This window comes from Meriones unguiculatus, chromosome 7 (genome assembly GCF_030254825.1).
Source record: "Meriones unguiculatus strain TT.TT164.6M chromosome 7, Bangor_MerUng_6.1, whole genome shotgun sequence".
Lineage (NCBI taxonomy): Eukaryota > Metazoa > Chordata > Mammalia > Rodentia > Muridae > Meriones > Meriones unguiculatus.
Genome location: NC_083355.1, coordinates 90,682,123 through 90,698,758, shown reverse-complemented (window position 1 = coordinate 90,698,758; position 16,636 = coordinate 90,682,123). Strand labels below are relative to the sequence as shown.

Sequence of the window (16,636 nt, the reverse complement as noted above, 5' to 3'; positions counted from 1 at the left end):
CAAAGCCTAGAAACCTTAAAGGTTAGGAGTCAGAGAATTTGCCAGATTAAGGGACCCCCAAGGCACACTAAAGTTTGAAGACTAGTGCTGTAATTTATATTCTATAAGGATTAAGTAACAACATAAAGTGGCTAGCTTTAGGCTTCAAAAACTGCTTTAGAAGAGTAAAAGAGAAGAGTCAGGTGTGGTGGTGCATATCTAACCGCACTTAGGAAGCGATGGCAGAGAATGGCAAGCCTGGACTCCATCACAGGACAGCACCTCAAAAACAAGAAGATGATTACCTACTGTTTCTCCAAATTAAGCCAAATAGCCAGCGTCTTACTAGAGCTTCCTTAATACCCCATTTATATGATAATTTAGGGTGCAAAGACTTTAGTAATTTATAGCTTTTTAAACTTTGCCCTTTTTTCAGAAATAGGCAAACCATTACTTAGACCATCTTCTAGTGTGCAGTCCGTACATACACCCTAGCCGATCAACAAACAGGAAAGCCATGTCGAGGTTGAGGCAGTGCTGGGTGAACTGATGGAAGGCAATCAATCTTCAACTGAATGCAATATCTTAAGGATGTAGGACATAGGGTAAGGGCTTTGGGTAGTGTGTGTGTGTGTGTGTGTGTGTGTGTAGTGGTAGTGGGGAAACCCATACAGTCTTACAGTCTCCACTGGACAGTTGTGACAGGTCATGTATCCATTGTTAGTTGTTATACAAAAAGTGGCAGCTCTGAGGAAGGCTACACAGGCATAAGAAAAAAGGACAAAGTGCATGGTGAACAACTACAGAGCTGTTTTATCTATCACGTCACTGCCCAGACTGGCTGGAAATGCATGGCTAAGCTAGACTTTGCTTTTTTGGAATGAATTTCCATTCAGTTGGCCTTGCAAAATTTCATGTTCTCATCATGTACCTATTACGTATCCAAAAACTTCAAAAACACAAAAAAGGGTAAAAAACAAAAACATAAACAAAAACAAAAAACCCTACAGAGGAGGAAACCCCAACCTACTTGAATTCCTATCTGGACAAACCTTCTATTTAATCCAGGAATCATGAAATAAACTATCCAAAAATCCCATAAGGCTCTCCTGAGAAGCCTGCACAAACCCTGAGTGTGTAATTTTGCTCTGGAGTAAAATGTCCTCCAGTTCCTTACTTTGTCTCATCACTGAGAAACACTGGGCAGAGGTCTCAGCTGGTTTCTATCTCTGAGACCTCTGGTAACACATCTGCTCAGTGTGGTGACAAACTGGGAACCACCACACATCTGTAAACACACATTTTTATAGATTCACAAAAGAAGAGAACATAGGAGCAAACACTATATATACACGCAGCTCTATAATGTTGCATTATATATAATCGGTCTGTATAATGTTGCATATTTATAGCAAACATGTTAAGAACCAAATGTAGAAGAGTAATTCCTGAGAAAAGGTGGGGACAGGGGAGGAAGCACTTCAATTTGTTTCCTGGTTGTTTGCTGTCATCATAAAACTAGTTTCTCGGGCTGGAGAGATGACTCAGAGGTTAAGAGCACTGGCTGCTCTTCCAGAGGTCCTGAGTTCAATTCCCAGCAACCACATGGTGGCTCACAACCATCTATAATGAAAGATGATGTTCTCTTCTGGCCTACAGACAGAACACTGTATACATAATAAAATAAATAAATCTTAAAAAAAACTAGTTTTTCTTTCCAAATTAAACACAGAGATTCATTTTATTGGGTTATGATTTCATTCAATTTAAGGTTAGTAAATAGAAACAGGTTTGGGAGAGCTCTGGTTTTGAACTGTAGTATCACAGAAAAATGAGCTGTTTTTAATAAACACAGAATTTAAAAAATCATAATAAAAATAGCCTTTACAAACAAGCTAGAAACATCAAATAATGCGTCCTTTAACTTTAATAAAGCTGGGTATTTGTTTGCTACACTCTAGATCAGTGGTTCTCAAACTGTGGGTTGTGACCCTCTGGGAGGGTCAAACAACCCTTTCACGGGGTCGCATATCAGATATTTACATTATGATTCATAACAGCAAATTACAGTTATGAAGTAGCATGAAAATAATTCTACGGTTGGGGTCAGCGCAACACGAGGAACCGTATTAAAGGGTCACAGCACTAGGAAGGTTGAGAACCACTGCTCTAGATGCTTAGAACATTATACAATAACATTTTTAGAAATATTTGGGCTTTAAAAATATCAGCTATTTTCAGCTCTGTCACTCTTATTACACATCAAGTCCCTTCGCTATAAATAAGACTATACATAGCAGCTTATAAGATGAAACCTGTTTTCTGGACTCCTGCAGCCTACCATTGCATTTGTTAAAGACACGCGACTGTGGAACAAGATATGCTTTCAAAGTTATCTCTAATGATGTTACCTACAATGTATAATGGTGTTTAAACTTACACAAGACATTAGCTAATGGAGTGAGACTTGCTTAGTCTTCTCCAAAATTACTTCAACTCATTATACTTGTGGTAGGAGTAACTGGCTCAGTCTTGATCCTATTAATCCTACATTCTAGTTTTAGGCTTAAACACTTAAGTTAGGAGAGAACTGACATTATTTAGTAAATCCTCTAACTTTACTGAAGGGAAAGTGAGGAAGTCTAAATCTTCAGAGTACAAATAAAATCTTGAGGATCACTTTGTATGCTTTTGTGCGCGCACACACACACACACACACACACACACACACACACACACACACGTGCCTCAGAAACCAGAAGAGTGCACCAGATCCTCTGGAGCTGGAGTTAAGAGGCATGAGCCACCTCACATAGACTTGGGGAACCCTGGGTCCTCTGGAAAAGCAGGAATTGCTCTGAACGCCTGAGACATCTCTCCAGGCTCTGCATCCTCATTTGTGACTTGCCTTTTTTGTTTGTTTTGTTTTTTTGAGACAGGGTTTCTCTGTGTAACCTTGCCTTTGCTGTCCTGGGCTCGTTTTGTAGGCCAGGCTGGCTTTAATGACAGCTTTTAGTAGCAAGTACATACTAGCCCCCAAAGCAGCCTTGCAGAGCTTAGACTGGCGTTGTCAAGGTTTTCCTCCATCCTGGCTGCAACCTCAGGAAATTCTGCCAATTCCCTTGACATTCCACAGGCCTACTGTGGAGTCTGCCTTCAGTCAGCAATGCTCAGCTAACATGGCTACAATAGGCAGCTTAATGTGTGCGTAGCCTGTGAAGAGTTTGTGTAAATGCATCACACATCCCTCTCCTGAACTCAGAACTTTGACATTTGACCTTGAGTTGTATACTCATTATACTAAATACTTATCGACTAATCAATACTAGAAAAAGTAATAAAGTTACTCACTTCTTCCCAAAGAAGAGCAGGATCAAAATAAATTGTTAGCGTACAGATGGTCCCAATAGCCTTGTTTCAGGGTCCTGGCAACCTCTGATGTTATCACTTGGCGCCACCAGGTGTGCAGCCAGGTGAGCCTGATTAAAGGACCCCCCCAGGATCCCCCATCTCTCTTTCTCTCCCTTCCCCTCTTCCCTTTTCCTTTATTAGGCCTCCTTTATTCCAGCTATGTTGCAGTGGAATAATCATTAGTATAATACAAATAATGCAGACCGTGAGGTCTGCATACATCAGAAGCTGGAGAAAGTTTCAGCTAGGGTGATATGAGGATAAGCCCCTGGCAGAACACAGTAAAACAAAAGCTAAATACTTATCGACTTTGGATTTTGGATCCCCTAGCACCACGGTTTTCCCCTCAACATTATGTTGAACAAGTAAAGACTCTGAGCAAAGCAGAGCAAACCTGGCCCCGCCTCGGCACCAGGAGGATGATGGGAAGGTTCAGAAGCCAACACTGTACCTGACTACGGACGGCGCTACTGGAGTGGCTGTCCTCAGACATCTGCGCATTCTGGAAGTAGGACAAGGGAGCAGGTATCTCTGTCATTGGAGCAACTGTACAGAAATACCTTTTCAAAGGAAACAAAGCCTCTTGGGGTTCTGAAAAGGGAAAAAGAAAACAGAACTTTATGCTTTAAGATTACTCATTTCTTGTTAAATTCTGATGAATCACATTCTGTAGAAACAAACCTCTTTCTCATGTGTTCTCCTCCAGGCCAAGCTGCCTAAGGACCTCGAAGGGCTGCTGTCTCGTGTTGGCTCCTAGATTAAGTATGAAATAGGATTTTACCAAGCCACTCTTAGTCAAATCCACTCGTACTAATCAAACATCTGCAAGCCAGAAAGCAGGTGTTAACCTCTGGCTGACAGCTTAACTGTTAAGGGTATGGCCCTGAGAGACTTTAACTTCAGCCCAGGGAGTCACGTGATTTTAAGAGACGCTTTAAAATTTCTTTTTCTTTTCTTTTTTGGTTTTTCAAGACAGGGTTTCTCTGTGTGACCTGGCTGTTCTGAACTCGATCTGTAGACCAGGCTGGGCTCCCAAGGCCTAAAGGAGTGCACCACCACCACCATCACCCTCGTGCAAACTTCTTTTTCTATGCTGACAACTCTATGTTAACATTTGCATCTCCATAACATTACTTGTCTATTTCTTTCACTTTGGTCAATCTTTCCCTTGCATCTCATTTCACCCTACACAACAGCCCTAGCCCCACCTGGAGGGAAGATGGATAGGTTTACAATTTATAAAAGCAGAACAAAGAAGGGGTAAGGGTTGAGTTCTGTGGCACAGTGCATGCTTAGCATGTGTGAAGCCCCGGGTTCAATCCCTAAAGCTCTCCAATTCCTGGAGGGTAAAGGTGTGGACAGACCTGTCAGCATAAACAGATCCAGAGTTCAGAACACACATAGGAAACAGAGGCAGGTGGATCTCAGAGAGTTCTAGCCCAGCCAGGGCTACACAGTGAGACCTTGTCTCAACAACAACAACAACCCACTCAAGCAGACCAGAACACTTGACCACAACATGGAATTCTACAGGCAGGACACCCTCCTCAGAGCCACTGTTTACCTCATCGGCTAATTCTTTAGATCAACAGTTCCTTTCATAGAAAAGCTTTAGAAACAGAAAAAAAGAACTGTTTATATAACTAACTAATAACCTAACCAAGACATAGTACCAAAAAATTAATAGTATCTAAATATCATCATGGAGGGGTGAGGCTACAGCTCAATAGCAGAGCACTTATCTAGGCACTTACTGTGCTGGGTTCAACCTCAGCACTGCAAAAATCAAACAGAAATAAAAACAAAATATGTACTTAGTGACTTCTCTTTTTCACTATTCTGGTTCATGTTCAATTTTAACTTCTGGATCTTCTACCTTCTAAAATATATATTCGAGGCCAGTCTCAAACCCTGGGACAAATAGCTGAGGTGCCTATTTAACATATCAAATCGGACCTGGCCACCAGGTTCTCCCAGCATCCCTGTTACAGGTTACAGATGGCATAATCCTCCTGTTACTTCACAAATCTTGATGCACTAGCTTACTCCCAGGTTGCTTAGGCACCTGTAATGTTATCATTGGTCTCGGCCACCAGAGGCCAGAGGCCTGGGGATAAAAGGACCCCTGCCTCCTCTCTCTCTCTCTCCCTCTCTCTGCTTTTGTTTCTCTGTCAGGGAGCCCCCTCCCTACCATGTCTCTCTCTCTTTCCCTCTCTCTCTCCACCTCCATCCAATAAATCTCTTTTATATCATATCTTTTGTAAGTGGTATTTTAATATAAATCCTAACACCTCTACCCTGAACTCTCCAGCCTAGGGACTGGGAGAGCCTTCCCTAAAGGGCTCTTCCCTATACAATCCGGCCATTTGGTTATCCGCCCTCTTCTTTTACCCTTTGCCCTCTTGGCTGCTGCACCTGGTTCCCTTCTCTCCTTCCCCACCCTGTCCCATCCCTCCTCTTCACATAGCTCATGGTCACATCCACTCTGGACTCTCCCTGATGTCTCTGCCTCTAACTATGTCTCCCTTTTATCTACAATAACCTTGCTCCTCCATGATTCCTAGGAGCAGTCATGTCCTTTCCTTTCTGTTCCTTTTTTTCTCACTCAGTGGCACACTCCTTTGATCCTAGCACTAGGGAAGCAGAGGCAAAAGGATCTCTGTGAGTTCAAGGTCAGCCTGACTGTTCTACATAGCCAGACAACCAGGAACACATGTACATAAAGATTCTGTGTCAAAAATATAAAAATAAAATATGTATTCCTTTTTTTTCTCCTAGAAAAAATACATAAAGCAGTTTCTTTTAGTAAAAATATCAGGTTCAAATTAACCCTTACTTAACTATCTATGTTCAGACCTCAAAACTCATGACAAATTGCTTTTTCAAGAGAGGAGTCTCCAAGTCCTCACGTTAGACAAGTCCTCTGCTAATCCGGAACCCCAGCCTTCTCTTGCCAAATTTCCAACCACTGCTGGAACAGGCTCATCTTTCTCCTTCCTTGCATGCAGAATTTAAACAGTGAGAACTAGTGTCTTTATGTTCACTTTACCCACCCATTTTACAATAAAATCAACAACTGGGTGTGGTGGCACAGGCCTTTAATCTTGGCATTCAGGAGGCACATCTCTGAGTTTGATGTCAACAGAGCCTCACAAAGAGACCATATCTCAAAAAAAAAAAAAAAAAAAGAAACCCCACAAGGAAGTGAACTGTCTCACCTCCCACAAGGTCGTTTCTGGTAACACAGGGTCCAAATCCACACACAGGACACTGTCCTCGCAAAACAATGTCCTGCCTCTAGGCGTCCACAGTAATTCAGACCAGGTTATATTAAACTCATACTACAAGCAAAGCTTGCTTACAAGTAAACAGGCCTTCAACATCAATAACTCCTCACACTATAAAATAAAACCTGAGATGCCCGAAGGATTCTCTACACAGTCCTAGCATTTCCTTCTAAAAAGGTAAGGTAGGATGGACGGGACGGGGCTGTCGTTTTAATTTATGTCGTTTCTTTAAAGCTCACACGGCCCGTTGGGCCATTAAAAGGAACCATGCGAGGGCTTTCTCGAGAAATCTTGTAAGAGCACAGCCATCAGTTCAGCATATTCCCAATGCGATCCTCCAAGTTCTTTTCACAATCATTATTCCATTTGACTCTTTAAAAGTTCTCATGGGAGCCAGCTGGTGATGGCACAACTTTTAATCCCAGCACTCTGGAGGCAAAGGCAGATAGATCTCTGAGTTCAAGGCCAGCCTGCTCTACAGAGTGAGGTCCAGGACAGCCAGGGATACACAGAGAAACCCTGTCTCAAAAACAACAACAACAACAGCTCCTGTACTGGCTGGTTTAGTATGTTAACTTGACACACACTAAAGTCATCAGAGAGGAAGGAGCCTCAATTGAGGAAATACCTCCATGAGATCCAGCTGTAAGGTATTTTCTTAATTGTGATTGATGGGTCAGGGCCCAACCCATTGTGGGTGGTGTGATTCCTGGGCTGGTGGTTCTGGGTTCTGTAGGAAAGCAGGCTGAGAAAGCCAGTAAGCAGCACCCCTTCATGGCCTCTACATCAGCTCCTGCCTCCAGGTTCCAGCCCTGTTTGAGTTCCTGTCCTCCAATGATGGACCACAATCTGGAAGTGTATGCCAAATAAACCCTTTCCTCCCTAACGAGCTTTTTGGTCATGGTGTTTTTGTTGCAACAGAAACCCTGACAAAGACAGTTCCCTTAATAGATACAGAGCTGGCTCAGTGGTTAAAGGGCATTTGCTGCTCTTGCAGAGGACTCAGGTTTGGTTCCCAGCACCCACACGGTGGCTCATAATTATTCATAACTCCTGTTTCAGGGCATCTAGTGTCTTCTTCTGACCTCCACAGGCACCAGGCACACAGATGTGCACATATATACATACAGGCAAAACATTCACACACATGAAATAAATCTACAAAGATTTCTGAAAATAAAAATTCTCGTGAAGGGACAACAATTCTTCATGATGAATCCCCCACCCCACCCCCCAATCCAGGGAGTTCTTTCTCTACCTTTCAAAAACATCTTCCTTGCTCACCCTTCCCTCAACCCCCCCAAAAAAAATCTCACGAAGACTCTGTATTTAAATGTCATAAACAACAAGCAGAAGGCAAACAACTTTGCCTGTGCAGAGTTAAGAGACAAATGAGTAACAACACCAACCCAAAACCCAGGTGGTGAGGATGCTCAGCTCAGGGCTCTTCTGGTCACCCAAGCAATCTCCCGAAGCTCTGAAGATCAAAGTGTGTAAGAAGAGCCTCCCTGATAGAATGTCTTCAGGAGCCCAGAATCAGGCCACGGCCAGGTCATGAAACAAACACATACTGCTGGTACAGACAAAGAGGTAGGCCAAAACAGAGTTGATTTGGATCCAGTAACAGCCGAAAACAGCGACGGAAAAGGTCAATGACCCCACTGTTCGGGCAGCATGGCAAAAGATACTTGCAAATTTGATACTATTCTCGGCTGAGAGCTGGGAACCCCACCAGCCAGTAGCTGGGAAGTGACCTGGCCTGCAGAGGGAGGAGGGGAGGGCTGCAGATCTTGGTGCTTTCCTTTCTGGACAGCTGCTGAAGACTATCACACTGAGGTCTTTACTGCCCTCCACTGCCTTTCTCTCAGACACTTGTGTGGAGGCAAAGAGGCCAAAACCAAAAGGACAAAAGTAAAAAGCAAAATCGCAGGCTAACAATCAGATCAGCTCTGCAGCTTGTGCTGCTCACTTTATATATCCAATTGAGACTGATTCCTAATGACCACAGTGCCTTACCTGACATGGCCAGTCCATAAACTTACTACTCAACAGTGAGCAGGCTATCTATTCACACCAGGCCCCATACAAACGGCTCGGAAGGTAAGGGCAGGTACTTAGTCTTCTGACTGCTATAAAAGGACCCTATTCCCTTTTAGGGACACTCCTTGTTTCTGCCCACAGTATATTTTCTTTACTAGAACTTTCCACTTGATTCTGATCGGATAAATACTTTTATCTCCGTTTTGGGGCTTGTTCCTAGCACAACAAACTTAGGCAAACAAAGGAAAAAGAAATCATTGTTGTGACGAGCAACTGCAGTTTCTACCAGACAAAGACACTAAGAACTGGGATGCAGCTCTGTGGCAGAGCGCTTGCCCAGGATGTGCAGTCCTGCGGTCCATCCTTAGTACGGGGGAAAACAAAGGCAGATACACAAAGGGAAAGAAAAAGCCCCGGAACTATGAACAGTCTCAAAGCTTAGACATGCTCCACAGAAAAGTCAACAAAGGGGCTGGGGAGATGGCCCAGCAGTTAAAGTGCTGGCTATGCACATGACCCCTCAGAACCCACTTAAATACTGGGTAAGTCTGCTCGCTGGCCTCTCTTCCAGAGCACAGAGGCAGAGACTGGGGATCCCCCAAGCTGGCTGGCTACACTAGCTGTATCCGTGAGCTCAGTGAATGAAGCGGAGAGTGATCCAGAAAGTCTTCAGAATTAGCCTCTAGCACACAACAAGACAGGCACACACCCATGTACACACACCACATATGAGGAAAAAGCCAAAAACATCTTTCAACGAGGAAACCTTCTCTATACATCAGACCTTCTAAACCATCTCGGGAGCAATTTTTAAAGTTCCTAAAACAAAATCCCATTCAAGGAAGCACTCACAGAGTTGGTTGGGGAAGTAGCTGGGTTCATGGAGTACTTGCCTAGCAAATACCAAGCCCTGGGTTCAAATCCAAACACATAAACCAGGTATGGGTTTGAACATTTGTAATTCTAACACTTAGAAGTTCAAGGTCTCCTTGGCTCTTCAGTAAATCTGAAGCCAGACTGAACTACAAGAGACCTAATTAAAATTTTAAAGGAAAAAAACAGAAGTACTTTCTCCCCACTCACTGCAGTCAAACCTCTGAACTTATTTTCTAACTCTTAAGACAAATGTAAACAAAACTGCTCCTCTACAAAAACATTTTCCTGAGACATAATCATGACTTTACCACCACAGAGGGCTTGTGGCTTAATGTCCCTAAGCCACTTTATTCCTTCTTTCAATTTAAAAACTACTAAAATTATATCACAGTGCTAAAAAGTTTTCAAGGCGTGGAAAAATAAAAAGTTTTCAAGAGTCAAAGAGTTCCTGGTTTATTTTCCTACAAAAGTGGATGGTGTTGCCATGGCTTAAAGCGGGGGTCTTTAAAGGGGGAAAGGTGAAATGGGTCTACATACATACAAGAGCGCACGCACACGCACACACACAGGCATGCATGCATTCGGGGGCACAGAGTCCAAGCAAAAGTTTATTTATTAAGTATATATTTCAAAGACAGACCTGAGTGGGCTACCAGGAAAGGTACAAGGAGCAAAATGGTGGGTTCTGGTCTGAGCTACAGATTTTAAAGATTTTTATGATGAGTATCAATGAGGCGAAGGCAGGTTCATAGTAAGGTGGCCCTTTTTACCTCAAAAAGTGATGTTCTGACCCTAAGGGTTATCAAGATCCAACCTTTTTATTATTATTACCTCATACCTACTCCCTTTTTGAGATTGCTCTAAGTCCTATGATTTCAAGGTTGCCTATTAAACAACAACAACAACAAAAACTAAAGTTTTATCGTGAAAGTTTGGGCCAAGGTCTCACAGCTGACAAACAGGCACAAGGCATTTAGTTCCTTTTCAAGACCACCCCACACTCACACACTTCTTCCACTCATAACTATCTTCCACCTGTCATTTTGATAGCTGCTCCTTAACAAAGAGCCCAAGTTATAACTACAGTGTGAATTTTGATTTACTTATTTTGGTTGGTAGGAAGCAAATATGCTAGGCAAGTGTTCGCCACTGAGTCACATCCTCAGCTCTCTCCTTGATTATTTGTTTGAGACCTGTCTCACTATGTCGCCCTGGCTGGCCAGGAATTTGGTATGTAGATTAGGCTGACCTCAAACTCACAGAGACCCTCCTGCTTCTGCCCCCAGAGTGCTGGGGTTAAAGGTGTAGGCTGGCATTTACGTATTTACTTAGACAGAGTCTTGCTCAAGATGTTTGACCACGAGGTCCTCCTGCTTCCAGCTCCTGAGTGCTAGGATTACAAAGCATGCACCACCAAACGTTCTACTTGGGTTTTTAAAGACTCGGATTCAACAATAGGTGACCAAACTCTAAACTGCATTCTCTAACTGAAATAAAAATCACTTGACTTAGGAATATCCAAAACAGACTCTTGATTTTTAAGGTATGAAGAGCAAATCGTTTCCCCAGCCCTACAAGAGATCTTTCGAAAGTGAGAGAACTAAAAGGAGCAACAGTGGTGATTTATCTGTTGAGGGTGGGTTTGTGGGCTGTTTTTTTTTTTTTTTTTTTTTTTTTTTTTCTTTTTCCATCCCACTCCACCTCTGTGAACCATCTGTGGTAGATAAAATTATTATTCAGTAAATAGTCTCTCATTCCTCTGGGAATGGGTTAGCCTTCATGTCTTCTGGTTCAGGATCCTTGGATTCAATTAACTGTAGACTGAACACACTTGCCATATAGTTTTCTTTGTTCTTTCTTAATCAACACAGTGTAATGACTATTTCTACAGCATTTACTTTAGTAGGTATTATAATGAAGAGACGATTTAAAGTATATAGGAGGATTAGGAAAGTATACAGGAGGCTTTATAAGTAGTAAATATATTTTTGTTTGGATTTTTATTCAGTGCTGGGGTATCAAGCAAGGTCTCGCTTTGAACATGACTACATTCTCAGCCCCAAATTCTACACCATTTTATATAAGGGCTGGAGCATCCTCAGATTTGGGAAATCTAGTGGTCCTCGAAACCAATCCCCTGAGATGTCTTTGGCCTTATTTTCTAATGACATCCATTATCTACTCTCAGTCTTTAGGTGAGATCCTAAAATGTCTCTTTGTCAATGCGATCTTAGCAGAGTGACAGTGGCAGATAAGTGAACTATGCTTGTGCAGTTGGCCTTGCCTTCTGATGCACCTGGCACTGCCTGGAGAAGACACTAGCAAGGATTGGTAGTCTCTGCTCCTCAACCTGAGCCCTACAGTAAGATGCTCAAATCCAAATGGTCCCAGCCACCTACACACTTGCACCCTGAGGCAGACCCCTGAGTGAGACTTCAGTGCTCTAAGCTCATAGGTTTGGAGGAGGTCTGCTATGGGGACTTCCTCTACAACTTGTTTTAAAACAAGTTGTCATTTTGATAGCTGCTCCTTGACAAAGAGAGCTTGGCTCAGAAGATACAATGAGGATGAAGGAGGGTCAGCTCTGAATTTCTTATTTCAAACCTTCAGCATTAAATCTATTTAGAATATACACTTTCTTTTGGATTTTGTAAAGGCAGTATGATGGAAATATACATGTTGAACAGTACTTCCAAGAGCTTTCAAATCACAAAAGCCAAAGACATCTAGGTCTACAGTGAAACAGACCGCCAGCCTCAAAGTATGTCAAGACAGCAGGATCTAGGGAGATGATGGCCCAGTGGAAAAAACACTTGCTGTGAAAGTAAAAGCAACAGAGCTCAAATTCCCAGCACCGCATCAAAACCAGGCGTAGCATGTGCCTATAATCCCAACACTGAAGGGTAGGGAAAAGAGGATCCCAGGCGACTGATGGCCAGCCCAACCAGCTGAGATGCCTCCACGTCCAATAAAGAGACCCTATTTTACAAACCAGGTATATGCTGAGGAGCATTTGCAGCACACACCTGACAACCTTAATTCAAGCCCCAGAACCCACGCAAAGGGAGACAAGAACAATTCCACAAAGTTATCCTTCATATTATGGCATTTGTGTATCAGAGCACACATGCTCACACACACTCACACACATGCTCAATAAATGTTTTAAAAATTAAAGATGGTTGTGGTGACAGATCTCTATGAGCTGGAGGCCAGTCTGATCTACAGAATGAGTTCCAGGAAAGCCAGGGCTATATTGAGAGACCCTGTCTCAAAAAAACTGAACAAGACAAAAAAAAAAAAAAAATTTTAAATTAAAAAAAAAAAGGGTTATTGAGATGGCTCAGGCAGTAAAGGTACCGCCCCATCTGCCTGTAGACCTATGTTCAATCCCCAGTACCAACAAAAAGGTGGAGAGAGCTAACTTTAGACTTCTGAACATGCGCCACGGAATCCCCTAACCCTGCACAAAAAAATAACATATTTTTTAAATAAAGTGATAAAATAAGTAGAGAACACCACCCATTGTCCTCCTCTGACCTCTGCATTTGCATGCATGGATGCATGCACCCCCAAATACAAAGACTGTAGCTTTGCATATAAAGTACACGCATGTAAACATAAACTACAAACCGGACCCATGCAATAATACTCTATGTAGTCTCTATATGCTCTATCTACCTACACAGCCTATAAATACACTATAGACTATAATAAGTTCAGGTCAACTAGGACTAGGATCTTCTAATCTCATGATATTCACTCACCCTCTCTTGGTCATCAAGGCTGGTTTTGATTTTCTTGCTCGGCCTTGCAAGTAGCCGGGACTTCAAATGCATGCCACCATACCTGGCAACTATCTATAAAGACTCTTTCCCAGACAGTTATTTTAATAATTCTGTAATGAAGTTAATTTAACTGTGAGTCACTGTCTCAACCTTCTGTGGAAATGGATAGAATATAACGAATTTTTAATTAAAAATAAATATTTACATTTAATTAACTTGCTTAAATTCTTCCGCTCTTACTCAACTTAAAAGAGGAGCTAGACAAGGCATTATAAAAACCAAACACCAGTTCTTCCAGCATCAAATAGGTATCCGGTTTCTTGTACACAACGAAACACTGACAGGTGCTGGGGATACTATAGAATCATATGCTGCTTTTCTTCCCTTAAGAGCCTACTCTTGAGCTGGAAAGACAATTTGACACTGATTACCTGTTAAAATAAAACCGTTAGCTATACTGGATTAACAAATCATTAAAACTAATTTCAACTGCTTCTTGTTGTCTTTAAAAATGTGTCTCTGGGAACACGTAAAACTATTATTTGTGTTCACATTCATCTTTCAATGGTACAATGCTGTTCCAAATCTTCAGTCCCTTCTACAACACCAGGCCTTTCATTCCAAATCGCTGACAAAGCTTTGCTCCCCGAAGCTTCCCTGCGTTTTGTGACATTGCATTGTTGTGGTTCTCTGACACTCTCCTCAGCTGCTTCCCCTCTCTCCTTCCACCTGGCTCTTTGTGAGTTCCCCAAGTGTCCACCCAGTTAAGTCTACTTCAGTGACCCATCCTTAGAGTTTACAGTTCTGACCTCAGGCCATCTTCACTTGCTGACACTTCAAAAGTGGTATTTCCAAACCTAACTTCCTTACTGCTCTCTCGTTCTCCAAACTTGAACCCAGTCAACCTTCCGCGTTAGTCGAACTGATCGCCTGTCCTATCCACGTTTCTTCTACGTTGCTGTTACAGAAACTCCCCTCTCCTCCAATTATGTAAAAGGTACCTCAATTCTCTTATGCACCTCGGCCTCCCCTCCCAGACGGATGTGCCTGAAGCAAACCTCTGTTCATGGCAGTGCCACATTTGAAAACGTGAAAAGAAAAAGCAAGGGCTAAAGGCGCCCACAAGCGTCAGATACCCATGCACCGTGACAGGTCTGATTAAAGAACAAGCGCCATACGGCTGGCAATAGACACCGAGAAGTTAGCCCCGAGTGCCACTCACTTCTGGACTATGATACACTCGGAGCACGAGACGCGGAGTTTCACCAGTTGCTCAAGCAGCGCCAGCCTGGGGCGCTTCCTCTATCTCCTGCTCCACTCCTGTCCAGGAGGCCGCCCCCGACGCCAGCCACCTGCTCCGGGCCGCCCGGGAGAGCCGGCACTTCCGGGGACCGAGGCTCGGACTGAAGCGCCCTCAGCCAGGCGGCGGCTGGGCCGGACAAACCGGCTGCCCCCGTTTTCCCGTGCGGGGCTCCTCGGTGTCCGCCCGGCCGGACCCCGCCCCTCATCCCCGAGGGCGCCCGCTACGCGGCCCGCAGGGACGCAGGCCCCGGGCCTCGGGCAGGCGCCGGCGAAGGCTGCCGCCAGGGACACCGTCCGCCCCGCACACCCCGGGCACGCACGCACCTTCTCTCCTCCGCGCCCGGGCGGCCGGCTGGCAGCCTAGGTTTCAGCCTCAGCTGCCGCTGTTTTGTTTCCGACCAGAACTCGCGGCCCACTGAGCAGGTCGTCCTAGGCCCCGCCCTGGAGGCCTCATCGATGTCGCAATTTCCGGCCCCGGCGACGTTGGCCACTAGACCCGGGGAGGGACGGCGCTTCCGGCGGCGCGCGCAGGCCGCGAGGGCTGGGAGCTGCCGCCGTCCTTGTTCCTGGCTAGGGCTTGTGCGCGACTTGCGGCCTAAGGTTTGAAGCGAGTCTGGTGCTCGCTCAGTCTACCTACAAGTTACATTTTCCCTTTGGTTCTGGTTGAGACTGTGGCTCGTGTGTTCCCTGCCAGTTTCAAATGTAGGCGTGGGCACTGCATGCCCCACTTGGCGAGGACATTTTAAATCGAACACTTCCCTTTTCTCCATAGGACTTAGCTGAACAGCTCCTCAAAATGCATATAATTTACTGTTTTTGCCCTCAATAAAAGTCATTGGTGGGCAAACAGAATCTGAGAAACTGATTATTTTTTTTAAATATTTTTAGTTTAAGTGCATTAGTGTGAACAGGTCATCTTCCTTGGAATTGGCATTACAGACAGTTGTGAGCTGCCATGTGGGTGCTAGGAATTGAACCCGGGTCCTTTGGAAGGGCAGATGATGCTCTTAACCACTGAGCCATCTCACCAGTCCAAGAAACTGATATTCTAGGCTCCAAATCTAAAAGTTTTCCTAGATGGCATCTGGAGAACAGAATGTTCCTATCTTGCTTTTTGCATACATCAGACTTTATGTAACTGTAAAGACAGTTATCAACCGGGAACAGCACACCACACTCACATCTCACTTAACCAGAAGGGAACAGAGGTAAATTATTCGAACTCCCAAATAACCAGAAAACTGAAAATGAAGAGTGCTTACCGAGTACACACAAGGAACTAGGTTGTTTTCCTACCAGAGACAAACACAGCGGATAGACTGTAATACTCAGGAGATTGGGGGCAGGACGGTGAGTTAAGGTTGGACTGGGCTGCTTAGCAAATTAACAGGACAAACGGGGCTACACAGGGTAAAATTACCTTTGGCTAATTCCCAGAATGCCTCGTTCTAATACTAGAGAATACATCTCCATTTTCTCCCCAACTCTCAACCCTGCTTCAATACACTCAGATTTCATTATTTTCATGCTTTTAAAACGTCATACTTGTGCTGGAGAGATGGCTAAATGGTTAAGAGCATTGCCCACTCTTCCTGGAGGTCTTGAGTTCAATTCCTAGCCACCACCTGTAATGGGATCTGATGCCCTCTTCTGCTGAGTGTGAAGACAAAGCACTCATATACATAAATAGGTAAGTAAAATGGTCACGCTTGCTCTTTGGTCTCGGCGGCGGCAGAAGCAAGATAAGGGAAAGAACGTCATCCTTTGGAAAGCGTCGCAAATAAGACGCACACGCTGTGCCGCTGTGGCTGTAAGACCTACCACCTTCAGATTTAGAAGACGACCTGTGTGGCAAATGTGGCTACCGTGCCAAGCGCAAGAGAAAGTATAACTGGAGTGCCAATACTACTGATCGGATGAGGCACCTAAAAATTGTCTATGGCAGATTCAAGC

General features: G+C 44.0%; 1 protein-coding gene across 3 annotated transcripts in view; it reads right to left on the bottom strand.

The window, feature by feature from the left end:
- Psen1 (presenilin 1) overlaps window positions 1-15,161 on the bottom strand; it is a 59,009-nt gene extending 43,848 nt beyond the window's left edge. The window contains exons 1-3 of one of the 3 annotated variants that reach the window (XM_021653629.2): window positions 15,008-15,161; window positions 4,072-4,143; window positions 3,842-3,981 (exon numbers count right to left, since the gene is read on the bottom strand). In XM_021653629.2, coding sequence (XP_021509304.1) covers window positions 3,842-3,928 — 87 coding nt within the window. In that variant the 5' untranslated portion in view covers window positions 3,929-3,981; window positions 4,072-4,143; window positions 15,008-15,161. Of the gene's footprint in view, window positions 1-3,841; window positions 3,982-4,071; window positions 4,144-14,603; window positions 14,743-15,007 lie in introns of those variants that run through there. The other 2 variants (XM_021653637.2, XM_021653647.2) reach the window with 2 other exon arrangements.
- Window positions 15,162-16,636: the final 1,475 nt, after the last annotated feature.